This window comes from Coloeus monedula, assembly GCF_965178545.1.
Source record: "Coloeus monedula genome assembly, chromosome: 3".
Taxonomy (NCBI): domain Eukaryota; kingdom Metazoa; phylum Chordata; class Aves; order Passeriformes; family Corvidae; genus Coloeus; species Coloeus monedula.
In genome coordinates, this window is record NC_138783.1 from 89,723,104 (window position 1) to 89,750,308 (window position 27,205).

Genomic DNA, 27,205 nt, shown 5'->3' on the forward strand with positions numbered 1-27,205 from the left:
TGCAGGTGTGTGGAGCAAGTACCTGGAGCAAAAACTTAGTTTAGTTTTACCACAGAACCAAATATGTGTCTCAGGAGTGGGGCTGGGAGGGAGACTGGGGTGGGAGCACTCAGGGTTTTTAAAAATTGTTTTGAACCTGTAGTTGAGGGCATACAGACCACCCAGATAACATACACACACATGTACATGTGATTTCACACAAGAGTTGGTGTGGGGGAGAAGCAAAATAGGTGGTGAGGCAGAGAATGTGGACAGAGCTAGAGTGCTGTGTTGTTGCCTTTGATTCTGAAAATATTGCATCCTTGTGCCTCTGAAAGATAATGGTTCCCTGTTAATGAGCTTGTGTGTTAATGAGCGTGTTAGCTTATAGGAGTTTCCTCAGTAATCGCATTTCTGAGTTTCACAACTGAATGCTGATTTCTTAATTGAGCCCTCTTGTTTGAAAATGAAGGTTTCATGGTTATTGTTTTAAATAATTAGCTGAAGGGATTCTCCAGAAAGTCCAAACTGCTATCTGTATAGGATCTAAGTTAGTTTAAAACAAAATAATAGGGAAAAAAATCCTCATCCCCAAAAATGTGCTTGTCCCTGTTGTGGTGTTGGACTTAGCAGCACAGTTATTCTTCTGTTAATTGGTGGAACTGGCTGTGCAAGTCAACCACATGAACCAAGCTTTTGCCTGCCAGTGGGAATTTGATGAATTCTAGTATCTCTGCCCACTTTCCATGCAGGCATCAAAGCATGGATTGTCAGCTTATTTAAAAAAAAAATTAAAAAAAAAAAAAAAGTGAAAAGGTAGGAAGTGAGGGAGAGAAGGAGAGAGGTTGTTAGGGATATAGACCTTTAAGCAGCACTTGAGCAAGACAAGTGTGCCTGTTTTTTCTACAGAGTACAGTTGACAAAAAGCGTGCCAGCCATCATGAGAGCAATGGCTTTGCCGGTCGCATTCACCTCTTGCCAGATCTCTTACAGCAAAGCCATTCCTCCTCCACTTCCTCCACCTCCTCTTCCCCATCCTCCAGCCAGCCGACACCCACCATGTCCCCACAGACACCCCAGGACAAGCTAACTACTAATGAGGTATGTCTTACACCACAGCTGGCTGCTTTCATAGGGTTATAGCAGCATTGCCTAGTAGCTAGTTTGCAAAGGAACTCCAGCCAATCTCCCCTGCTTTTTTTTTCCTGTCACCTTTGTTCCCACCTCCCAAATAACACATTTCAATTCTGTGTAAGAAGCCCTTAACTCTAGAGCAGTCCCACGCCAAACTTGCCAGTTTACTATTTTTGCTTCCTTTTAGTGAGTCATTAATTGCATGGCGTTCGTTTTAAACTAAACTTGACTACTGCATTTTCAAGCCAATACTCTTTTTTAATTCTGTTTTATTCCGGGAGCAGGCTAATTGCAAGCAATGTGCCTCTTCAGAATTAGCAGTTAATTTTGGCTTTGTCAGTAAAGGCTGGACTAGTGTCTCCACACATATGAGGAGCTGCTTGTGGAGACTCACCCTTTGGGAGAGGAAGTGGCTGTGGAGGGATTTTGCTCACTATAGCTTGCCACGTGGGCTGGGCGAACAAATCAGGTGTTGCCTGGGAGGGTTGTAAAAACCTGAGGTATTGTTATTTTGAAATAATGAATGGGGGGAAATATTTGGTTTTTTTTCCAAGTATGTGTGTACCCTGAGAAGCAGCTGTGTAAAGATCACTGTTCTCCACCAATGCTGATTGTGTCCAGGGGGAGAAGATTTCACTATGGGGGAAGCTCTCTCTTGCTGTCCTGGGCTGATCTCAGGATGGTGCCTTCCTTTACCAAGTGCTAGTGGGAAAGCCTGGTCCTTCATGTGCGTGTAACCCCTTGCAGCAGAGGATATGCATACATGGGAATGAACGAAGGGTCTTTTGCCCCTTACCAACCCCAGCAGTGAGCAAGGAGCCTTGTATGGTGTCTCCACTCCTGGCTGGGTGGCCAGCCTGGCTTGCAAGGAGAGTCTCAAGCAGGGGGTCATACAGGGCAAGCGAAACCCGGTGAAAAGAAGCTGCTGCTTCTCAGGGTACAGTCCTGCCATGTAGGTGTGCAAGTGTTGTGGTGAGGAGAGGTTGCAGTGAGCTGGGTAGGCTTATGGCAATGTGCATGTTTACCACATAATCAAAAATACTTCTTAACCACTTAGCAGTAGGGTGGGTGTGAGGGAGAGTTTCCTCCTGGAAATTCATTTAGCATAATACTTAATTTTCAGCTATGCTTCGTTGGTCTTTGATCTTTCTAAAAGTGCACTCTTGTAGTTTATAGAGATCAGTTGATTGATCCAGAGATATGCTTGCTCTTTACTTTGATCTAAGCAATACGTAAGCAGGGTTCAGTTAACTCAGCTTGGGAAGTGGAGGTTGTGGCAGTGCCCAGTGATGGAAGAGCCTTTTGGTATTGGGTTGTGCAGGGGAGGGATATACTCCAAAGAGCCATTACTATTTTTTTCTGTAGAGGATTAGGAAGATCAGAGGTTGAAGATTAGTTGATGCTAAAGAAGTGTCTTGTAACTATGTTTGCATAAAACTGAGCAAAAACCCAGTACTGCTTGGTATAACTTACCACATGCACACCCTTTATATATATACACACTTTTTTTTTCCCCACTTGTCCCATTCTGCTTCAGTATGATATGTTGTCACTGTAATACTAAACTGGCAAGGGTTTTTAAGTTGTTTCATTTCCACTTTTAACAGTTCATTGTTTCACTTGTCTTCTTTCTTTATGTTTTTTCATGTTTAGACCTCATAACAAGCACCAGTGATTTTATCCACTACATATTCATAGTGTCATATCACTGTTTGCTACACCTTCCACACTAATGAGCACCTTTGTTCAATACAGGTTTAATATGTTGCTTTGTCAAATAAAGGTGGAAGAATCTGCTGCAGCTTTCTGGCAAGAGGCTCAGGTTAAACAAAATAGGGAGATTGAACAGTAGCGAACATTGAAACATAGTCCATTATAGAAGTGAATGCTTGATCCCAGATGGTTCTGATTTTGTTGCACAAGCCAAGAGATCAAACATCGTAATATATTAAACTACCTCAAGTCAGGAGATGCTTCATAAATTCAAAAATTGTAGATAGTGGACAGTGTGCAGATAAAATAGTATACATACATTTAAGCAGATTTTCAAAAGGAGAGACATTCCCTCGCTTTGTGCCTAATTGTAGTGGTCTGTCCTAAAAAGCTTTGCTAGCAGCTGAGGTTCAGGGATGACAGTTTAGCTAATTACATTTTGCTGTAACATGTGCAGTGTGCATATGTATCTAGTTCAGGTGTGGTGCCTGCAGTGCATTGTGTATTAATAAAGGAAGGATAAAAGCTTGGGGAGACTGTAGCATAATTCTGTAGTGACTTTAAAATGTTGGTGTTTGTTATCCATGCTTTTTATTGTCATTAATATTAATAAAGTTGAAATTTACATTGCAGACTCAGTCCGCTAGTAACACACTCCAGAAACACAAATCTTCCTCCTCCTTTACACCTTTTATAGACCCCAGATTACTACAGATTTCTCCATCTAGTGGGACAACTGTGACTTCTGTGGGTAAGTAAAGTAGCTGAAGATGACAATTGAAAAAAGGGTTCAGTGATTTCAGTGGCTCTTTAAAGTACTTAAGAATGTTACCATCATGCTTTTTATTTGTTTTGCAATGTATTGCATAGTTTATTTTCTTTTTCCATTTACATTTCTTAAAAAAAGAAAGACTTTCTCAGTATTCTGAGTTATTGATTTGAGTTGTATGATGTAGAGAATATATGGCCAGAATCTAGCACTGGAGGGATATTACATGCACTTTACGTTTTTTTCTTCCAGTAGGATTTTCTAGTGAAGCAATGAGATCAGAGGCAATAAGGCAAGACCCTACACGGAAAGGATCAGTTGTCAATGTGAATCCCACAAATACACGGCCACAGAGTGACACACCAGAGATTCGCAAATACAAGAAGAGATTCAATTCTGAGATACTGTGTGCGGCCTTATGGGGTAATGCAAACATGTTCTTCCCTTGCCTCCTGCACTCCTGAAGTGTAGACATGCCAGTAGGAGCTTGCAACCTTTGATAATGTATCTCCAAAACTGTAGCTGTTTCTCTGCATTTATTCAGTGCTTGTTTACATCTTTTTTGTTGCAAGACCTGATTATTATTGTGTTTTGTGCTTTGATATAATTTCCCACTGGTACGTACATGCTTCTGATGGCACAGTTTAGACTGAGTATCATAGAATCATTAGGGTTGGAAAAGACCTCTGAGATCATTTTTGACTCAACACCACCAGATCAGCTAGACCATGGCACTATGTACCACATCCAGTTGTTTCTTGAACTCTTGCAGGGATGATTACTCTATCACCTCCACTGGCAGCCTGTTCCAATGCTTAACCAGTGAAAAAGTTCTTCCTGGTATCTAATCTGAACTGCCTTGGCGCAGCTTGAGGCAGTGTCCTCTTTTCCTGTCACTAGTTGTCTGGGAGAGGCTTCATGCAGTTGATCAGGATGTCCTTTTCAGCTCTCTCTGAACCCTAGTACATCTCTTGCAGCTTTCGGGAGCTTATAGTAGTCCTTGCAGTGTACACCTGGTGCACACAGAATATTTCTTTTGAAAAATAATCATCTTCTTCAGGCTCTTGTTAATGTACTGTTTCAGGGCTTGATTAAGATGTGTTGCGTAAGATGACTTGTCACCTCAGCCATCAGTATATGTAGGAAGTAAGAGGGAAAAGGATAGAAGGAATATTTTCCGTTCTGAGACTTAGCTTTGTTAAGAGTGATTACTGCAGAGAGAAGCTGGGTATGAGATGTCAGCTGACTAAGTGTGTCTGGTCTTCTTGTCACTAGGGATAATTTGTGTTGGTGTCAGACAGTCAGGATTCCATACTTCATCAGGCTTAGAGCAGTGCCTGTTGCCTGCTACAGTGTGGAATCACTGCTGCAACACCCAGTGAAAGCTTTTCTCCGTTGTTGGTTTCTTGGCCAGAATCTATGGGGACACATGAATTTTTTCATTATCTAAATGTTTAATAGTTGTTGCTTGTGTGTGTTACATACATATTTATCTAGTATCCCTAAACTTGGCAGACTGTAAATGCACATGCAGCTCATTTTAAAAACTAAGGAAGAAGAGAATTGGCCATTGCCCTAAGTCACATGATTATTATATAGGTAACACAGTCCCCTCTCTTTTTTACATTTTTATAGCTCTTTCCAAGGCTTTAGTTCTCTTTTGGCGTTATTTCCAGCATTTCCTATTTCTCAGAACAGTACTGTTGTCCCAATCTTCTTGCCTGCAAAACTGTGTCAATTAAATAGCTCTCCCAACACCTTGTCTTCCTATCTGCTGCTTTCTTTATTTCCAGAACTTACTGGTAAGAAATTTTACCCCAACACTATTTCTGCTTGAACTCCTGTGTAAAGTTCTCTGATAAAGTAAGACTTGTGCAAATGTAAACTTCCAGGCTGTGAGAGGGCAAATCAGAGAGAAATCACATGGTGTCAGTAAAGATGACTCATAATTTCTCTGATCTGCCTTGTTTTGCCAGTAGCAATTCATGTTAATGGTTTTATATTTCTTTGATCTATGTATCTGACTGTTAGGGTTGTTTAAAGAATAGGTGTAAAATCCTAGAGGTGTTTTATAGCTGTAACACAGCCCTTCCTTGTTGAACATTTAGGGCCAAACTGATGGTGATACAAGTTGGTACACATGTTTGCTTCTTGGTAAGGTTTAACTTCCTTTACCCTTAAGAAAATTAAACCGTTTCATGGTGATGCTTTTTATTCAAAAACAGGGGGACTTGCTTTGCTTTGATTTGATTAGTCTTACCAGTGGTAATGCCAGTAGTATCTGGCAAGCTGCTAATTGCATTAGGTCTCTGATACTGTGTCTTCTAGTTTTGAGTGGTGAAAGTCAATATTAATGACATGGATGCAGTTACACAGATTTTTACACCCAGCCTCCACAGACAGCCTGTGCTTTTTCAGGAAGCATTTGCATTTGTTTGAAAAAGCCAGAACTGCTTAATTGTAGGGTGGCGGTAGAAGAGCTCTGCTGTCTGTGAGTAAGGAGGATGTCCGCATTGTAAAATTCAAGCACTGCTTGCCACCAGCATAGTACCTTGTTAGTTTCATCTCCAAGTACGTGTAGCCAAGGGAAGGGGGACAGGTGTGCATGAGAACTCAAAGCAGAAACAATTGCACCACAAAGGCAGCGGCAGGAGAGGTGAGGGTGGAGGCAGCAGCAGTGGAGCCCTGATGTGCAAAGAGGGGAAGGGACCCTGAGGGAGCAGTTTGCATATGGCTTGCTTTGAATTGTAGCCCACACTGGAAAAAGTGCAGAAATGCATGTTGAAGCTTATAGCTTTAGTCAATGGGTACTGGAGCTGCAGGAAGGAGACCAGCTGCTGGGCAGTTCCTTGGCTGGTTTGGTGCTGCTTCAGCCTGTGCTAAGCCCTGACTTGTGTGTGTCTAGCTCTCCCTGCTTCCTTCTGCCGCTTCTCAATCTGATGATGTCTCCCAGTATGAGAGAGAGTCGGTGTGAAATGCTCTTGGGTGAAATGCCTACTGCCCATGGGAGCTGTGGGATGGGATCCAGCTAGTGTTTAAAAAAAGATTGGATGTGGCACTCAGTGCCGTGGTTTAGTTGAGATGGTGTTGGGGCATGGGTTGAACTCAGTGATCTTGAAGGTCTCTTCCAACCCAGTGATTCTGTGATTAGTGCAAACCATGTGGGGGATGCGGAGGCAAGAGGTGGGCAGCAGCTAAAGGAGAGCCTGGAGGGTGACAGGCCTCCCAGGAGAAGTAGCAGAAGAGTAAATCCAAGCAAAAAATGCCTTGGGGCTGCTGGGACCTCTAAAGTTTTCTTACTGAGAAGGCTAGAGAGAGGAAAATGGAGAGATGCGTGATAATTTCTGAACTCACTATGGGCTGCATCTTTTTTTCTCATCCACCTAAAGGCTTTTAAGAGTGCTTCAGCATCAGCAGCTCAGCCCCCATCATTACTTCCTCCTGCCTGCAGCCCTGCTTCCCCCTAATACTCTCTCCCCTTTCAGAGATACTTTGTGTCCCCTGGGTCAGGCCTTCCTTTTCGCAAGCCACTCCCATGCCTGGTATCCAGGGTGTTGTTTAGGTGAGCGGTAATGCCCTTTTTCAGTACTGTAAGAAGGCATGTCACTGCTGTAGGTGCAGACTGCACTGAGACACACACACACACCTGGACACTGGGCACACCTGCTCTATCAGAAAAGGTTCATTATGGGATCAGCCCAGATGGCCCATTGGCACCAGTGTAGTTGTATGTGGGGTTAATTGTCTGACTAGGGATTAAGACCATTAAGCAGTGTAACTATGATGATCTTCTGTGAGTTTTGCTTTTCTTATTTCATTATTTTATTGTGCTAGAGCATGGCAAGTTTTATATTGGGATTGCAACATGGAAGCCTAATAAAGGGAGTCATACATTTGGTTTGATTTCCATTTCCTGTAGTGTATTTGAACTGTCTCTGCAAAATTTGTGAGCTTCTGGACTTAAACACTATTGCAAATAAAAAGTTTAAGAGTGATAACACAATAGGAATTTAAAACTTAGTCTCATATATATCTATGATGTAAAAAAAAGTAATTGATTTTAAATAGTAAGGTTTTATGGTCTCTTGGAAAGTGTTCCAATGGACCTTTGGAACTTTGTATAAAGAAACTGGACTACTGACTTCTCTCGTCTATATTTGCTTGATCTTTAGGAGAAGCCTGTGGAAACACGAGATTACTGTAGTTCCTCTGGTTTTAACATTCAGATGGAAAAGATTGGTGTGAAGCTGGGAACAAACCCAGTGCCTATCCTTTTGCAGGAGGGCTGCACCACAATCTGTTTCTCCCAGTTTTTACTGCCATGTCTATGTCAAAAGCATCCTGCTACCACCCCCCTAACAACAGCTAATACGTATTTGGAATACACAGGCTTGCATACCACTTTGTGCCTCACTCCTCCTCCAACATTAGCATGCCTTTTTGTTTGGGACTGGTGCTCTAGAAAGCTCTCCGTGGTCTTCCAGTCTCTTACTCTTTTGGACACCGTTTGGTGTCAATAGTCACTGTGGGCAGGTAATGTAGAGAGCCTCTGCATCGTAAGAGCTTTTAGGCTGCAGGCAAATGAGACCCAGTCAGCAGTGGTTAGACCTGCTTGAAACAAGTCAGTTGCTGTATCAATCATCACTTCATCAGAATATGTGGAAAAGGTGCTTACTAACTTGGATCTCTGGCTTTGTTTTTTCTAGGAGTGAACTTGTTGGTGGGCACTGAAAGTGGTCTGATGCTGCTAGACAGAAGTGGACAGGGGAAGGTTTATCCGCTCATCAATCGAAGACGATTCCAGCAAATGGATGTACTTGAAGGGCTGAATGTCTTGGTGACAATTTCTGGTAAATTTAACTGTTGAACATTATATTTTTCCTCCATCTGGCATGGCATGGCATGGCAGAAAGATTTTCTTGGCAGCCTGTGTATTGAGGGGGAAGTCCTGACTGAAGTCAGTGGGTTTTCCATCATTTCACCTCTCTGAGTCTACAGTTTATTTCTGCAAGTGAATCGTTTTCCACACAACACCCATGCCTGGTTGCTCCCTGTCCTTCCTTCTGTGGGGTGACATTTAAAAATGCTGCACAAGTTGGGGGAAATGTCTGGCTTTGTTCCCTTGTTCAGTATTTGAGAGCTGGAAATTAATGTTTTGTTAAGTTTGGGAAAATGGCATTCTTTCCCTCTGTCATGATTGCCTTCAACCTGGCCTCTTTCTAACCAAAGCACAGTGTGCTACTTGGGTTTAAAGACATTTTTCTTGTGCGTTAGAATCTGTAGAATGGGGAAAGCTCTTGCAAAATAGGGAAGTAAGAGTGATGTGCAGTAAAAGTGTGAGAGAGAGGAGTACAGTGTGTACATGGTGTGGAAATGACCAGAGAGCAAGAAGGGAGATTGGTGCCTGGTCTCTCACTGGGTACAACTTGGGAATGACAAATTAATGGGAGATGAAGGGTGGTGGTGATGCTTGTGTTTGTTTTGTGTGTGCTGATGAGAAATATGTTGTATGAAGCTTGAGATTGCAGACTCTTTGACTCTAGAAAGTTATGGCATAAGGTTAACCTGCTGTTAGACAATTTGGTGTGGTGCATTGTTAGTCTTTCTTCACTGGTGTTGTTCAGCCATTTACCTTCCTTTTGTTTTGGTTTGTTTGGGAAATAAGTCTTTGCTGTGCTGTGTGTGATTGGGAGAGGTTGTTTAATGAGGTTTCTCACAGGATTTGCTGTTGTTCAGACTCACCTAAACTTTATTGAGGCTCCAGAATCTCTCTGAGTCTGCTGGAGGAGATCTCTGGCTCTCCCAACACTTGTTCAAAAGGACACACAGTAGACAATTTAGTGGAATTTAATGCATTAGCCATGTTGTGTTACCACAGATCCAAAGACCCATGCCCATGCTGCTGTCATCAACATGGGATTTGTTTCTGTCTGGAACAAGTGAATTTTGTTGGTTTGTCACTTGCTGCATTCTCAGATACAGCTATTCTGTGAAATCTATAAAAAGAAAAAGATGAATCAGGCAGCATTTAAAAATACACAACCTGCTGTGTGTCCTTTTGATGTCTAGTGCTGTATGTTAAAATATAAGCCGTTTGAAAGGCACCATTTGATAGATTTTATACTATAGCAGACCTTGTAAACAAAAATATTGTATAATCCAACTTGTGTAAAATCTGTTGGTTTGAAACATATGCTACACAATTCACAAGTGCCCGTGATTCAGTCTTGTGTATAATTGTTTTAAGTTTATTGATGTTTGCGTCAGTCACAACTGGAGTACCCTGACACATCCGTTTTCTTTGTTTCCTTCAAAACTATTGCTTCCTCTGTGGAGACACGCTACATTAACCCTTAAGAAATCAGCTGATCTTTGTTCTATGCCTTTGTGTCTGTGCCATCTCCTGTGTTTTATGGGAGGTTACTGGAGTATGAGGCAGAAGAGGCATCCTTGCCCAGTGAAAGGCAGGGCTGGGGGAGCATATTCAGTGAAACCATAATGCTGTTATGCCCAAGCTTCCCCTTATGTCCTGCTTTTGCCTTCTGTGCTCCACATCTCAGTTTTTTACTCTCATGCTGGACTTCCCTAAGCATCTTTTTATTTGTGATGAGTTGCTTCACCACTCCAGGCAAAATTGGGATGCTGGAATGAAGTTATGTTTCTGCAAATGGTGTGTTTTGGCAGATTAGTTATTGAACTCCCTCTGAGCTTTGTCCCCACGCTGCTGCAGCTTTGCTGGGAGTATTGTTCAGCTCACTGTGGTGCACTCAGCCGTATGTTCCCCTGAGTTTTTTGGGAAGTGATGTGCTGATGGTGGTAGGGTTTGAAAGGTGTCACTGCGTTGTGCGAAGAAGCTGCCGTGTGCTAGGATTTTAAGAGGATTGTCACCTAAACTTGCTTTTAATAGACACACTCTTGAGTCTGAAAACATTATATCAATTCTTGACCCAATTTATATTTGAAGTACAGAACTTTTTGACAACAAAGCTTTTGATACTGAGATACTGAGCCTTCTAGAAATGGTACAAGAAAGCCGTGCAGGTAAAGCAAGAGTAGTTGATTGGTTCTTCAGTTCATGCTGTTGAGAGGCAAAAAACATGGTTTCTTCTGCTGAGATGATACAGTGCAGAGTCATAAAACTGCTGGAGGAGAGAGTGGCAACGTGCATACAGAACACGCTCCAGTTGTGGCTCCTTGAGGGTTTTGCCAGCCCAGCTGGCTGATGGTGGCACCAGGAAGGTAGGAGGAGATGACAAAGTGGAAGAACTGGTTGCAATCTGCCTGCTCAATAATTAAAAACCACAGTGACAATAAAAACAAAAACTCAATATAGGGAAAAGGACTTTGCCTTTGAAACTATGTCTGTGGGAGAATCCAACCTGGGAGTTCTCATAGAATTCATTGTCTGATTAGTTCATTTGATGGCTGGAGCAGAGTTTTCTTTCTTATTCAATGGTCATAATGATTAGACCCCTGCAAAAGATAAAAAAGACCAGATTTCTGAGAGCTGTTTAAACTGACTGGTAGAGCTTTACAAGGAGAAGGATCTGATCTCTGCACTCCAAATGGGAACATTAAGAGCAGCAAAACTTGTTTAAATACATGCATAGCCATGTTTATATAACTAACTGGTCCTACTCTTTTCATGTCAGGCTGCAGAAAGGCAAAGGAATTTCCTGTCTTGTGACTTTTCCTTGTGGTCTAGACACCAAAACACAATGGGAACACACTTGAGATATTTCTCAGTTGTTTTGAAAAATATTTCTGGTTGGAGAGAAATACCCTGGTGCACATCATGTGAACCAAAAGGAAAAAATGTAGCCGCGTGCTGGGAAATTCCCATGTGTACTGTTTGTTCTGAGTCTTCGAGTTTGACTAAGCTGCTGGGGAAGCTACAACCATGGAAAAATCTGAGGCAGAATTTATCTCCTTGTGGACAGGGACTCACGATGGTTTTAAAAGCATTTGGAACATTGTACTGACCCTGAGCCCTCTGAGTTCTTCCTTGCCCAGAACTGCAGTAGCTTCTGATATGAACTATGTTTCCTATTTTTCAGTGTTTTTAAAAGAGCCCTTGTGGCTATAATTTGCAGTGTTTTCATGGAAGGACCTTTCCTTGGTTACATGTGGGACTTCTGGAAATACTGTTTCCTGCTCTAGTCCTCCAAATCTTGAGAAAGCTACAGGAGTGGTAGGGCTTTACCCCTTTATGAAACATGGCTTAATAAATATTAAGTCAGGAAGTAAATCAGGGTACTCATTTACTGCCAAATCTATAGTCCCATTTGTAACGGAGATAAACAATAGATGGTGCAGTGTTACTTCACATTGCATTGCATGGCATCAGAACAAAAGGGCTTTTAAAATTGAGTGACAGATCCAGTATTTGCAATCACCTCTCCAATTCCACTTTAAATTTAAGCTCAGTGAACAGATTTTTTACTTTGAAACTGCCTCTTCTTTTCCTCCTGTCCTTTCCCATCCAAGTAATCATAAAAAGATCTTTTAGACTGTGTGTATTTTTAATGCAATGGCTTGTGGTGCTGGAGTCGATGGAGAAGCCTGTTTGCAAGCTGTGCTTCCCCATGTTGCTGCCTCAGCCCCTGCAGATGCTTTTCCTGACAAGCCTACCTCTGTTGGGGATCCCCTGCCATCAGGGTAGGGGGTTTGTGCCAGCTCTGGCACAGCCAGCTCAATGTGGAGGATGGTCTCAATGCCTGGGCCTCATGTCCTGCTGCAGCCAGTATCCCCTGAGCCAGCCACCTGTGAACTAATCTGTCAGCAGGCATCCTGTGAAAACTTAAATGACAAATTAGAGACATTTAGCGGAACTCTATAGCTGGATCTGGCTGGCAGGCTGCCAGGTGGACCATCTTGATAGGAAGTGGCTTTCGACAGCACAGACCAGTACAGTGTCGCTTGGCCAGCCCAGCAGTGACTGCAGTGACTTCTCTAGCAGCTGAGAAACACTGGACAGGCACATGGCACTTCATTGTGGCTGGTGAAGAACAAGCGTGGAGCTACCCTGCTGACAAGTAGGGTCCCTGAGAGCATCTCCTGTTTCCTTTCCTTTCACAAGGACCTCATGGAGCCTTATTAAATGGCTCCTAGTCAAAGCAGGGGTGATCTCCCTTCCTCAGCCACAGCTTCATCTGTGGAACTGTAATGGCTTCAAGCAGCAAAGCAGCGGGAGAAAAGAGGATGCAAGCTTTGTGTATGTGCATTTAGGACCATCTTCTCACTAGTTCAGCAAATGCTTTGTAGGCCATTAGTTGTTAAAGAATCACTGATAAAGTTTGTCATGAACCTTGCATTCATTCAAAGAGGCCTTCTCCTATCAAGAGTTAAAAGTCTGAGGTGTATTTCGATGATGTGGCAGATGCATTGTCAGTTGAAGATAGGGCAGCCTGGGCAGGTAGCTTCTCTCACCTGTGGAGAAGAAACACCTTTCACAGTTTCTGTGTACAGTCTGATAAGTATTATACCCTTGCAGTTCAAGGGAAGGGCTGCTGACAAAGCAGTCGTCAGCTTTTAGCAAGCAGAGGAAGTTTCAGGTCTCATATTCCATCCTCCTGCTCTCCTACAGTTTTGTGTCAAAAAGAGCCATTCTGACTCAGCTATATATATATATATATATATATATATATATATATATATATATATATATATATATATATATATATATATATATATTTTAATCTCAGTGCATTACTCTCTTGTGCTTTTGTTGTGGGAATTCCCTGTTCTAGTGGAAGTTGTCTAGGTCCTAAGAACCAGATAGCTGAAGAGTTATTCCCTTGAGTTTGTCATTTATGTTCGTGTAGTATTGCCATGTGTCTCTGTCATTGATTATCGGGGAAGTGCGTGTCTGGGTGGAGTCTGGAGTGAAGCTGTTATGGGTGTAAAAGCTAAGGGAGATGTCTGTGGTTGCAGCATTTTCTCCTTCATTGTTGTTTTGATTTGCTTTGCAGGGCTTTCTGTTTGTCTGGGTAGGGCTTTTTGCAAGTATCTTCCTATGGAGATAAACCATTGTTTTAATTTTGTGGCCAGGTAAGAAGAACAAGTTGCGAGTTTACTATTTGTCATGGTTAAGAAATAAAATCCTTCACAACGATCCTGAAGTAGAAAAGAAACAGGGCTGGACAACGGTGGGCGACTTGGAAGGCTGTGTGCACTATAAAGTTGGTGAGTAGCAAATGCAGTAATCAAATAGTTGGGACAAAGGATGGCTGAGAAAGGGAACTGCAGTGCATGTAGCTATTGGGTTTAAAGTTCGGTCGGTTTTATTTCTAGCTGTCTTACCTGTTTCTCAGGGTGAACTTGATGGCAAAGCACCAAAATAGATGGCAAGTTACAGGGTTAAATTGAAGATGAGAGGGATTTTGTGGTGAGACGATGGGCTGGGAACTGGAGAGTGTGCGAATCCCATCTGTCTCCTTCCTGTAATGGATGCAGCTTCCAGAAGGGTGCTGATATGGGCAGTGAGGGCTGATAACATTTCACCAGGTCTATCAGACCCTTTAGGTAATAGAAGGATTCTTGTCCCCAGCAACTGTTTTCTTTGCTAGCAGGTTTCCCTGATCTTGTACCATGATGAATTTACATGCTGGAATAGATTGAAAAAAGTCTCTCTTTAATTAGATTTTAGAGACTGGGGGGAAAAAAAGAGTGGGAGGAGAAAGGAAGCCCAGGTAGCAGATGAGCTTTGGGGAAGTATCTGGGAACAGAGGCATGTCTTTAACTTCAGGATGATTCATTGGTTCCCCTTAGCTCATGAAATTCCCTAATGCCATCTCAGATCTGCTGCAGTACAGTTACAGAATCAAGTGTGTTTTCATTAGACAGGTGCCCTTTGAGTGGTTTTAAGTAATTTAAATGGATTTGGCTATAGAAACTTCCACCAAAGCTGGTGAAAGACATGTAGCATTCACAGCCAGCGGAGTATACAGTGAGCCTGCTGCCCTGCAGGTGGGAATATGAACCAAGAGCTCTTTCTGCTGCTTCGGTTTCATGGTGCATCCTAATGGGCACTGGATGTTGCCTCTGATTTGATTTTCTCCCAAGAGCCAGCTCAGTTCCTTTCCAGCTGTGTCAGTCGGTGTGGAGCAGCAGCAATCAAACAGTTCTCAGTCTCCTCCTGTCATGCTCGTGCTCTTGGAAAAACCTGCTAATGGGGCGTAATCAATAACAATGGCAGTAAGTGACTGCTGAACCAGGAGCTTGACCCCGAAAACAATTAATAATGCACTTCTCTGGTATCATACCCCAGGGTGTCAGCAGCGTAATGAAGTGGCCTGTTAACAATACATCAACAGCTATTGAAAGGAGGCTTTCCAGCAGGGAAGCGTCTGAAACAAAGAGCATTCTCTTCCAGATGAAGAGGGGTTTGTTACCCTGGGCTGCAGCCTGGCACTGAACTTCCCTCTGAACCACAGAAATACAGTAGACTTTTTCAGGTAGTGAGAGGCCTCTTTGACAGCTGCGCTTCAGTTCCCAAGAAGGACAGCTCTGCCAGTAGTTGGGCTTGCAGTCTGGACGCTGTCACCGAGGCAGCTGGCACTGATCACTTCCTTGTCTCTTTGATGCAACAGGGGTCTCCGATGTCAGGGTGAAGTGGTATTTATGGATCTCAGTTGCTTCAGGCAACTTTTGGCTCCTCTAAATGAGAAATTGCTCTTTTGAAACTTAAGATTTGGGTGAATTCCCAGATAGCACCCAGAGCAAATAATAAGAATTATCAAATGTCCCCTTTCACAGATGAGGTGGTTTTGTTCAACACCCCCCTCTTCTCCGTGAAAAAATTCCAGGAAGTCTTGTAAGCTAGACAAGACTGAACAAAAGCTCTGTTTTTAGTCAGTACAGCTGTGGAGGTTGAGAGAATTTTTTTTGTCTGTTGAAGAAGTGTCAAGTCCCTTAACACTTACAGCTCAGTAGTCTTGCTTTCCTGCACAGCTAAAAGAGCAAGCAGTATTGTGGATCATTATTGTAATGATGCTTTATTTCTGATTATTTCTGTGAATCTTTTTTCTTTTTCTCAAGTGAGTTATGTCAGACTTTAGGGACAAAGGAAAGTGCTCCACTATCAAGCTTGCCTTTTGCTTTTGAAATTGAGTTATGTTGTAATTTTTTTTTCTTCCTCCTTTCCTCTGGGTAGTTTCTCCATCAGCTCAAAGTACCACTGCCAGTGCTGTGACTGGAACTGCCAGTAATGGACTCTTCCACAGTCACGGCCTTCTTTTATTGGAATGTGTCTGTCTGAAAATTCATTTTCTTGTCTTGATGACTAAGCACTGTCCAATGTGGAAAAAAATAAGTGGAAATAAGTGTGTACTGACTAATTAATTCTAAAGATGGTGACATGGTCAGTTGCTAATAAGAGTAATGACTTTTGTAGCATAAATGTATCAAAGAGCTTAACTTCATAGAAGTAGCAATCCTAAAATATAGTGTTACTAAAACTCTCAGTATTTCTTCATACTTACATAAATTGTCTTCTTTCTTGATGTAACTGGAATGACTTTGTAATTATGCTGAATTATTTTTTGTTTTCTTTAATTTCAGTAAAATATGAAAGAATCAAGTTCTTGGTAATTGCATTGAAGAGTTCTGTGGAAGTCTATGCATGGGCACCAAAGCCATACCATAAATTTATGGCCTTTAAGGTAACAGTATATTTCAGCCATAGGTAGGATTTTCCCATAACACTTGCAGTTATCCCTTTTACAAAAATGTTCTGACATTGTATCATGGCCATGTTCCAAGTTCTTTGGTAAATCTCCACAAACTTTGTATTGTATTTTAATTTAGGAGAGGTTTTTTTTTTAATTCTAGGAGACAATACACTTAAAGGTCTAAATTGTAACGGAGCATAAACTAATAATGACACAATATCACAAGTCTTTGCTCTGAGTGATACTCAGCATTGTTATGGGACTATTTTTGAATGCTGCTAGAATGAAATTAGCTGGCTTGGTATAATTGCCAGGCTGATTTACAGACAGTTACTGTTGGTTGTGCAGATAGAAGTAAGTACTACAGGAGTGCTGAATTGCCCTGAACTTTGGGGAGAACAATTCTTACTAAAAAAGCAAACAGGCCAAGTAAACCTGACAGAAAATAGCTTAGGTGATTGAAATGCAGCAGTTTGCCGAGTAATCTGTCCTTATTCATGAGAGACATGTTAGCCTAATGGGTCTGGTGTCTAGGGACCAGAGGGATGTGGAGGAATAAACCCACAATGTGTGCATGCGAGCATATTTTTATAAACCCCACTGTTTTTCAAAGCACTAAAGTAAATCTCACTGATGGTTGTCTCACAGTCATTTGGAGAATTGGTACATAAGCCATTGCTGGTGGATCTAACCGTAGAAGAGGGCCAGAGACTAAAAGTGATCTATGGCTCCTGCGCTGGCTTCCATGCTGTTGATGTGGATTCAGGATCGGTCTATGATATTTATCTACCAACACATGTAAGAGCTGCTGCTGTGCTTGGGTTTTTCTCTTTCTTTCTGGTGGATCACACCCCCCCCCCCCCCCCCCGGCCCCTTCCTTTCCCCAAATGACTGATGTGTCTGGCTGTCCCTGTGGATCACTGCCAGATGTTTGCAGTGGTAAATTGGATGGAGGGGTCTAAGCAGATATGGCCACATTTGCCATGGGGTTTGTGCCTCACTGTCAGTCCTCACGTCATAGTCAGTATGTCTCTATGGTCTGGAGTTGCCCACTCAGATCTGATGTGGACCAGTGTGACTGTTCCAGGGGTAGCAGGTAAATGGCCAAGTGCCCTGCAAATGCCCAGCAGCACAAATGACACAACAGCCCACTGATGGGTTTCAAAAGGGTTGGCCTTAGTGGTGGTTTTTGTTCTAAGGCCAGGTGGCCTTAGTTACCAAGATTTCCTGTTGGTCATTGTACACAGAGGTGTCAGATGGGCCACCCCAAGCACTATCCAGTGCAGTGAAGAGATCTGAGGTCTGCATCTGCAGTGCTTGCTCCAGGCTCCCTTTCTGCCCATGAAAAGAAATAGGCATCCCTATAGAGGAATTAATCTTTCCTTGGCTTAGATGTCTGCCTTAGGATGAGAGGATTTATGCTTCAAGGGTTTACAGGTCTTGGTCACCGTGTATGGTGTCTAGCTCGAGGGGAGCAGATCTAGTGCTTCTAAAGTGAGTGAATTTGGGACTAGATGATCTTTAGGGTCCCTTCCAACCCAATCCATTCTATAATTCTGTGAATCCCTGATGTGTCAGCCAAAACCAAAACCCACTCATTTCTTTCTTCTAGCACAGGATCTGCAGCATTAAAACAAAAGTTTCCTCTTTCTGTCTCTGTAGATCCAGAGTAGTATCCAACCTCACGCAATCATCATTCTCCCAAACACGGATGGGATGGAGCTACTGGTCTGCTACGAGGATGAAGGAGTTTACGTCAACACATACGGAAGGATAACCAAGGATGTGGTTCTGCAGTGGGGAGAAATGCCAACTTCAGTTGGTAAGTGCCTCTGGTGTGCCATGTACAATGTGCTCTTAGGGAGTGTGAGTCTGTGCACATGGGCAGAAGGAGGGAACATCGAGTGTGCTGCTTCTGCATCTGAAGTCAGTGCTGTATTATTTCTGGAAAACAGCTGTTTTGGCTGAAGTTTTTGTGAACAAAACCCAAACAATCAAATTGTGGAGTTCATGATTGAAAAACTCACCATGACCTCTGTAGGCTGCTGCAGAATTTTTGCTAGATAGCCACAAAGCTGTAGAAACCTTTCAGTATAAAGGCATATAAAGTGGCAGAGGAATAAAATATTATGGGTAAGTCCATGTAGATAACAAAAGGTGTACCTCATTTGATGTCTTTAATTCACCTTCAGATTACTCATCTCTCCAGCTCAAAATAAGGTTGAGAGTGAGAATAATAAGTGTAGTACACAAGTACACACCAGAATCCCTCTTGCTTGTGCTGCTGTAATTCAGTGCGGAGCATAGCGTGGGCTGTGGTCACACCTTCCTTTTGTTGGGCAAGCACATTGCATTTTATGGGCTGTGGGATGCCTGCACATATTGGGAGATGAGTGCTGATAGCTGTTTGAGCAGCAGGAACAACAATGGAGGAGGAAATTTAAAGACATTTCATGCACAGCATGTTCGCTCCTGTGCTGATTAACTCTTGACTAGATCTAAAAGCAAGCAGAATATATCAGCTGGCAAATTCCAGAGCCTTTGGAGATTGGAATGCTTGTGAAGTAGTAAATGGCACTGAGGCAGCCAACACCATTTGAACATCTTGTCTGGCAATTTTTTGAAACTATTTGGCCCAGTTAGCACTAGTGAAATATTTAAAAATAAATAATTTTCCATCAGGATGGTATATACACTGTTGGTGTACATTATATTGTAGTAGATAATTTTATTTAATTTCAGTGAAAACTAATTTGAATATGTTATATAAAAGGAAAGTACTGCAAAATTAAGTATTTTTAAATTTTTCTGGCTAGGAAGTAGTTTTTATTTTTCTGTTAAGAATGCAAATCAGAGGCAACAGCTTAGTCTTCATTAAGTTCCCCATATGTTATTTTTGACAGCATTCCTAAGACTATCCATCAAACTGCTTTGTGAATATACCTTTGCATAATGCTGGTGACTATACTTTTTATTTAATTTTCTTACTCCTGTCAAAAATAGATTATTTTCCTCACACTACTACTAATCTTGTTCCCCTGTGACACTAAGGAAAAATGTTTGATTTGTTGCTTTATTTGTACACAAAGGAATGCAGTATGTCAAATAATAATATTTCTACTTTGAGAGTTTAATGTGAACCTCTTGAGAGATATACGGAATGATTTTCAGTTGGCTTTTGCAAGGAGATCAGTTTTTCAAGTATTACTCCTATTAAGAGAGGCTAGGTAATTTTTTTCTAGTTTTACCTTTCCCTCTCATTCTTTGTTTTTGCTGACAAACTCCTTCAAGGAGGGAAAATAACATGTAAGACACAGAGCTGGTGCTTGGGAAGCACTGTAGTGGATGGGCTTAGTCTATTTAAACCTTGGCTTCTGCTTTCTCCTAGTCAACACCTAATTAATCCATCTCTTTGTCCCAGACTTGGAGAAGAGGCCTGTGTAAAAACTCAATGTTCCCTCAGTTTAATTAAAGGTTATAGAGTATCCTTTGTTACAAATGCTCAAGGAAGAAGTATATAACATAGAAAGCATGCAAAAGAAATTAAAATAAAAAAAGGTATTTTTTAGGTACATGTTCTGAGGACAGAAATAGCACTCTGAACATGTGTGTAGCTACAATAACACACATGCAGGTAATTTTTAACTGGAGTGTATCAGGATATTCTGTGCTTTTTCCATTCTTCCTGTTGCCCTCTGCCCATGCTAACGTGCTGTTTTCTCTCCAAAGCATACATCCGATCTAACCAGATCATGGGCTGGGGAGAAAAAGCTATCGAAATCCGGTCGGTGGAAACTGGACACTTGGATGGTGTGTTCATGCACAAAAGGGCACAAAGACTCAAATTCTTATGTGAACGCAATGACAAGGTACATTCCCTCCCACCAAGTTTGTTGCCAAGATAATAGACGTGTGCTTCAGTTGGGTACTTAGGTTGGGTTGACCCTGACCAGCAGCTAAACACCCAGCCAGCCTCAAGCTCTCTCCCCTCTCCCATGGAAGGGAAAGAAAATAGTCAGAAGGCAAAAAGACTCATGGATCGAGATATGGACAGTTTAATAAGACAGCAAAAGCTGTACGTGCAAGCCACACAAAGTAAAGAGTTAATACACAGTCTCCCATGGGCAGGTGGATGTTCAGATGTTTTCCACACATAATGCTTTCTTGGGAAGACAGATGTCATCACCACAATGTCCCTCCTATCCTCTCCTTTGCCCTGAGCCTTTATTGGTGTACATGATGCTCTAAATTATGGGACATCCATTTGGTCAGTTTGGGTCAACTGTCCCAGCATTGTCCCCTTCCAGCCTCTTGCCCATCCCAGCCCTCTTGCCTTTTAGGGGTGAGGGAGCTGGAGAGAAAGCCCTGATACTGTGAAGTATTGTTCAGCAGTAGCCAAAACACTGGTGTGTTAACAACACTGTTTAACACAGATGCAAAGCCCTGAACCCACAGGCCACATGAGGAGCATCAACTCCATCCCCACCAGCCCAGACCAGCACTGCAATTGCACTGCAAATACTGGGGACAGTGAAGGCACATTAGAACCAGTGCTGTCCTACCTGTTGAATTTGTTAATCTCTTTTCTTTGCAGGTTTTCTTTGCCTCCGTGCGGTCAGGTGGAAGCAGTCAAGTCTATTTCATGACCCTTGGCAGGACTTCACTTCTGAGCTGGTAGAAGCGGTGGGATTTGGAGAGGAATTGCTGACATCCAGAGTCTGAGATCTTCATAACTTGGAATTATTTTCAACTGGAGTACAGACCTGCACGAATGCAGCACTCTGTGTAAATGTGTGTGCAGGCATCACTGGTGTTAGGTTTCTTTATGTTTTTCAACTGAGGCTGCGACGCAGCTGGTGCTGTAAAGATATTGCCATCAGGTGCTACAATGTCTTTGAGATTTGGGATCACGCTAGAAAGCTACAGGTCTTCTTTTCCCTTCAGCTCCAGGATTCCTAGGATTTGAAGGACTCTGTTTGTTAGTGTTAAAACAGAGAAGGGGGGGAAAAAAGGAAGAAAAACAAACCAGGCTTACCATGAATATGCTGTTTGTTGAGTGGACAGGAGGCAGGCAAGAGAAGGTGAGAAGTGGTGTAGAGAGTCAGACTGGCTGAAACAGAGGGCAGATCTAGTCTAGTAATGTTAACAATGTATTTAATTGACATTTCTTTTTTGTAATGTGACAATATGTGGACAAAGAGGAAGGTGCAGGTTTTAAGAAGTTAATATTTATAAAATGTGAAAGACACAGTGACTAGAATAACTTCTTCTTGGGGACAGGGAGGGTGGGAAGGGGCTTGGGGTGGAATTCTTAGGGTTTTTTTGTTTCTGCAGTTTTATTTTGGCCTGGCCAATAACTTTAGTCATTTTCTGTGTACCAGGTGTTGCCTGAAACATGTGCAGATGATAAAAAAAGAAAAAAAGGAAAAAAAAATTCATTTTCTATAATGATTCTGTGTTAGGCCAGAACTTGGTTATGTCACAGTATTAGCACTGCCTCAGTTAAAGGTTTAATTTTTGTTTAAACCTAGAAGTGCAACAACAGTTTTACCACAGTCTGCACTCGCAGAACTAAAAAAAAAAAGAAAAAAAAAAGAAAAAAAAGAGAAATAAAATCCAAACTACATATGTTTATTTTTTGTGCCTACCTCATTGTTTTTAATGCATAAAATAAAAGAGGTGGTTTAGTTTATACGTTTTTAGAAGAAAACCATTAATGTCTAATTTAATCTTAATACCAAAACTACCAGATTGAAAGGTTTCTGACTGTTATTGCATAGCGAGTTTCAGCAGGAGGAGAGAGTAGTCCGTGGGGGCAATAGTTGTAGCGGTATGGCAGTGAGACACTGATTAATGTAATTTGCTTACAAAATTTGGTAAAGCAAGCATTTTTTAAACCAGTTTCATCCTTAATAGAAGTCTGAATTTAGCCTAAACCAGAGGTTTCACTCTTCTAACACGTGGGCTTAGTAACAGGCAGGTAAAAGTAACTAGGCTAGTTCTATAAATTGTTAAATGTTGTAGGAAACATTTTGGGGCGGTGATGTTTTTCTTTTTTAAGAATGCAATGCACTAAAACTCTTTTAAGAATGTAGTTAATACTGCTTATTCATAAAAACAGCGTATACCTGTGTTTAGATGTAAGATCCCAGCTCTGGCTTTTTTTCTTTCTTTTTTTTTTTTTTTTTAAGTCAGTTTTATTTTATGAATAAGTTCTGACATTTTTAATAAATGTCTTGAGAGTAATAATTTGTTTAGTGGCTACATGTTCATTACTTGAGAACTCTTGAGTGTATAATAATCTGTTGATGTTGTAATAATGCACAGTGTCACAATTCAGCCATTTTCCTTTTTGTTTTTTTTTTCTTTTTCCTTAATTCCTTTGGTGGGGTACTTTGCTGACAGCTGCCTTAAGCTGTTCATTCAGTGAACAGGCTCTCAGTGTTTCATGGGCTTTGTCTTCTGCTGTGGTTAACTTTCCTTCATGGCATGACAGGTAGGGCTTTTTAAACACGTATTCTTCAATTCAGTCAAGCTGATGGCTCAAGCGACTGGTCACACAATCAATTAAGAGCCAAGAGCACCAAGTGTGCAAAGCTCAGACTCAACAGACCCTTCTTTTGGTGTCAAATCTGACTGCTGTAAATCCTTCAACCCCAGTCAGCGCTGCTGCTGAAGACTCTCCTTCGAACATCGTAGATGGTTGAAAAGTGAGCGGTAAATGCGTACCTCCAGCGCATGCGTGTGCACACAGCAACCCCCACTCCCCCACCCCCCAAAAAGAATCAAAACTCAAGAAAGCCTTACATTTGCTGGCGGAGGAATACCTAGAACTATTTTTTTTTTTAATTGTATGACTTTTGGATAGTGTCGAAGGTGAAGGATGTGTTCTTTTCAGGCCTGGTGTGGTCAGCCAGAAGAACGATCAACCTTTTGTACTATAATGAACTAAAGGGGACTTGAAAATGCAACGTGATGGTAGACATGGGTGTAATCACAGAGCTGCCCTGTAGTGTAGTTTGCCGAAGCTGATTCGATCGAATGTCAGTCTGCGTGATTTAAATCTTCCAGTGCTATGTGGTCAAAATTAATCTAGTCCTTGAAAGCTAATGCTATTCACCTAGAAGAAGATGCTCCAGTGCTGTAGGGATGCCCAGGTCATGGATATGTGCTGTTGAAGTTTTGAGGCTCCGGGGGAGGGTGGAAATCTCCTTCCTTCAGTGGGTCTGCCCATCTGGCAGCTTCTGCCTCCGCAGAAGTGCCAACATGGCAAGGTAAAAACAGTATTACAAAACCACTTCATATACCAACATCGAACTCTTCAAACAGTGCTTTTGTAAGCAAAGAAGAAAAGAAAAGCTCCTAGGTTTAGTTTTAAGCTTTAATAAGTAATAATTTTCTGTATCTTTAAGTCAAAGTAACCCTAACTTGTATGACTGCAGTGTTTTTATTTTTTATCTTATGCACATGTTATGTTGGAGAAAATGTTTACAAAAATGGTTTTGTTACACTAATGTGCATCACATATTTATGGTTTATTTGAAAGTGATTTTTGTGGGTTTTTTAGTTTTTCATAGTAGTAGTAGTACACTTTTTGTGATTTATAACCCCAAACTCTGCTGATTATAAAGATGCTAAACAATAATACAAAATGACAAACTGCATTAAAATTACTAATCGTAGAGCTGCAAAGCAGACTGGTGACAAGTAAAACACTCAGCCTTTTTTTTGCAGTGCTATCTAACTTGTCTTCTGTGTATTATGGAAATTACTGTTTTTTCCCCGTTTTTCCTTAAATAAAGTCAAATTGACACCTATTGTATGTGGAAAGTACTTTGAATATCTACTGGCTGCAGAAGTCAAGCTGCATGTTGCCTAGTTGCATGTTACCATAAGAACAAAAGTCTTATTGTCAAATCTCATAATTTTAGAGACTTTGACAATAAATATGGGCTTTTGAGGGCTTTTTTTGTTGTTGTTCTTTTTTTTTTTTTTTTCTCTAAAGCCCAATCTCCTGATGCAGTTGCTCTTTTGAGAATTGCAGTTTTGCTTTTACAGTGAAAATCTTAGAAATGTGAGTGTGGGCCCGGAAAGAAGTTGTGCAAGGAGAGCTTGGGTGCATTGTGAACGTGCCCTCCTGCCACACCACCTTCAGGCACGTGGTTTTTGTAAGCTGGTATTGCTTATTGTCAAGAGTGCAATGAACGGCAGTCCTGAGCCAGACTCTTGCACAGCATAAAAGCATGGCTCCAAAAAAGCCAAGCTTTCCTAGTCATAAGCCACAAATACTGAGCAGGTTTGATGCTAAGTTGCTGTTTTCGTCCCCAGGGTTTCCCTTGGGCTTTGCCTGTGTTTTTTCACCACAGGCTGTGTCTGTTTTCTGAAGTGGAGATAAACAGTAGACATTTCCTTCCGACTAGGCTGGTCTCTGTGTCAGGAGGAGGAGGAGGAAGTCTGTGGTCCCAGACTTCGGCCTTTCCTTTCACTCTCATCTGCAGAAGGCATGGGGTGTGGTGTAAGTTGAAAAATGTTTCAGGGTTTCACTTGCTTCCTACGGACAAAGGTATCTGAAATCCTCAAGCCTCACAGCTTTTCCGCTTCTGCAAGGATAGATATTCTCTGAGCTTAAAGAGCTCAGGACCAGACAACTGCTGGTCAGGGTCCTACTGGCTCTGCTCCAGTTGCTGCTTCAGAGCTGCTGGTTTTCCTCAGTCATCCATGACCCACTGAAGGCTTCCCTCAGTAAAACATGCTTAGGTGCGGTTGGGTGAGCACTGTTAGCTGGTCGTGAAGACAGATGTGAGCTGATGCTCGTTCCAGTGTGCAGTAAGTAGCTGAAAGCAGCAACCACAGATGCGAGTTTTGGAGCAGGTGCTGGCAGAGGCAGTGGAGAACAGGGAAAACCTTTGTGCTTCTGTGAAGAAAGGCATAGTTATGGTGACTTACAGTAAGAAGGAAATAAAAAAGATAGCATTGGAAACCATGCAGCAGATCTAATTCCTCTATGGCACTTGTGTAGGTAGCAGTGGTGAGAAAGACACAAATTTTTAGTTTGCAAGGGGGGGAGGGATGTTCATGGGGCAGAAGAGAACAAACAGTGCAGCAAAGGAACATGTGCATCTTAAAACTGAACTACTGCATTAGTCAAACCAGAGAAAGAAATGATCAAATGTCAAAATTGAAACAGTTTTTTTACAAAGCTTTTAAATATGCAAGTTAAATATTAGCAAAGTGCAGAACACTTACCCAGGAGATTGAAGCAACAAAAATCCAAATTAGAAAAGATACAAGAGCCAGCCCTTTTCAGCAGGTTGCTCTGCTGGAAGTCATGTGCTAGAGCAATAGGACTGTTTAGAACCTTATATGAAGGTGGGAAAGTCTTGTTTTGTGGGCTGCTACCTTTTGTGCAGAGACCTTGTTAATTCTTCTGCTTGTATTCATGTGGTGGTCTGGGATGAGGACTGTAATACTGCTGAAAAGAGTCTGAAATTGCAGAAACTTCAAGTGCAAGAAAAGAGCTGATGGCAGAGAGGGGACTCAGCACTGGTCCGTGGCAACAAATACAGTAGTAGTAACGGGACTGCATTTCCGCCTTGGGGCCCGGTGCCTTGTGAGCTCCAGCATCTGAGCCCAAAGCTTTTTCTCTCCTCTAAAATCACTAAAGAAATACTAGCACTGAGTTGTGCCACTTTGCTTAAGCAGTGGTCGTGGCCAGTCTGGGCTACTTGCTGCTGGCTCTTACTTTGCCAGGGAATCCCAACCAGTCCAGCAGGGGAACAATGCTGGGAACTGAACTGTGAGAAGACTTCTTTTGCCCATGAGGAATAAGCTTTATGGCTAGGATTCCATCTGCACATGAGGGGTGTCCCTTGCCTGCTGTACTATACTGGCGTGTGTAAGGAGATGTGGGTTCAAAGAGCTGTGTGTGCCCAGCAGCTGTAATAATGTTCGATTGTAGCTGTCATCCAGTATGTACAAATTCACTGCTGAGCTCCAGCACACAGCTTTTGGCCTATTTCCAACCCATTAAAGGCAGGAAAGCTGGTAACAACGGTCTTCTTTTGACTTAACTTTTTTTTTAAAAGGTTTTTTTAACACACTGCTGTGTTGGTGCTGCTTGGGGAGGTGTGAAAACACAGGGTCAGGCCAAAACTAGCACAGCCACTATAGCCATTGGACTGCTGTGAATGTAACTGGGTGGGGGAATTAAAGATGAAGATCAGGTAATAATTGCAGTCGCTTAATTTTCGCTCCATGATTGTGTGGCTCAGTGCAGCATATAAAGGGTAAAGTCTCTGCCCTAGAAATACTGATAATCTTACTCTCTTTATCTCTCTGGTTTATTCCACTCTTGGTCTAAACAATGATAAACTAGGGGGAGAAGGAGGGAGGAAGGTGTTTCATTGTTTAAGAAAGTAAATCCCTGACTCAATCAAAATATGCCCTTTCCAGCTGAGGAAATGACAGGGGTACTTTCTTTGTTAAAATAGGAAATTGACTTCAATGTTTCATTCTCAGGCTCTTTTGATTCTGTAGGGTAAATATGTGGCACGGGAAAATCAGATTAATTTGTTCCATTCCTGCATGTGGCTCAGATTTTACTTGCCCTCTGTGTGAAATTTATATTGCAGAATCGCATGTTTGTCATTCGGCTTAATTTGTCCATTAAAAGGCATTACCATACTTCCATTTTATTTTAATATTTGCATCGCCCAACCGATTTTACCCAGACCATGTTACCCATGGAAAAAAAAAGCATTTCTGTCTCTGAAACAGCTGTTGGAGTGAAGGGATTGTAAATGCTGTTTGTGTCATCTCTTGTCACAGGGAGGTTACAGACAATTTCTGGTAGAATCCTGTCAGTATAGTTAGCAAGACTCTAGTCTTAGAAACAGGGAAAGCTGAAAGACAGAAGAGAGTAAATGATGTGTTTGGCAGC

The 27,205-nt window shown here is 41.9% G+C and overlaps 1 protein-coding gene across 4 annotated transcripts in view; it reads left to right on the forward strand.

The window, feature by feature from the left end:
* MAP4K4 (mitogen-activated protein kinase kinase kinase kinase 4) overlaps nt 1–21,470 on the forward strand; it is a 166,561-nt gene extending 145,091 nt beyond the window's left edge. For 2 of the 4 annotated variants that reach the window (XM_082279409.1, XM_082279407.1), the window contains 10 exons: nt 889–1,080; nt 3,460–3,577; nt 3,848–4,018; nt 8,302–8,445; nt 13,646–13,780; nt 16,157–16,257; nt 16,915–17,064; nt 17,929–18,088; nt 19,996–20,135; nt 20,861–21,470. In XM_082279409.1, coding sequence (XP_082135535.1) covers nt 889–1,080; nt 3,460–3,577; nt 3,848–4,018; nt 8,302–8,445; nt 13,646–13,780; nt 16,157–16,257; nt 16,915–17,064; nt 17,929–18,088; nt 19,996–20,135; nt 20,861–20,944 — 1,395 coding nt within the window. In that variant the 3' untranslated portion in view covers nt 20,945–21,470. The remainder of the gene's footprint in view (nt 1–888; nt 1,081–3,459; nt 3,578–3,847; nt 4,019–8,301; nt 8,446–13,645; nt 13,781–16,156; nt 16,258–16,914; nt 17,065–17,928; nt 18,089–19,995; nt 20,136–20,860) is intronic. The other 2 variants (XM_082279410.1, XM_082279408.1) reach the window with 1 other exon arrangement.
* The last annotated feature ends 5,735 nt before the right edge of the window (nt 21,471–27,205 follow it).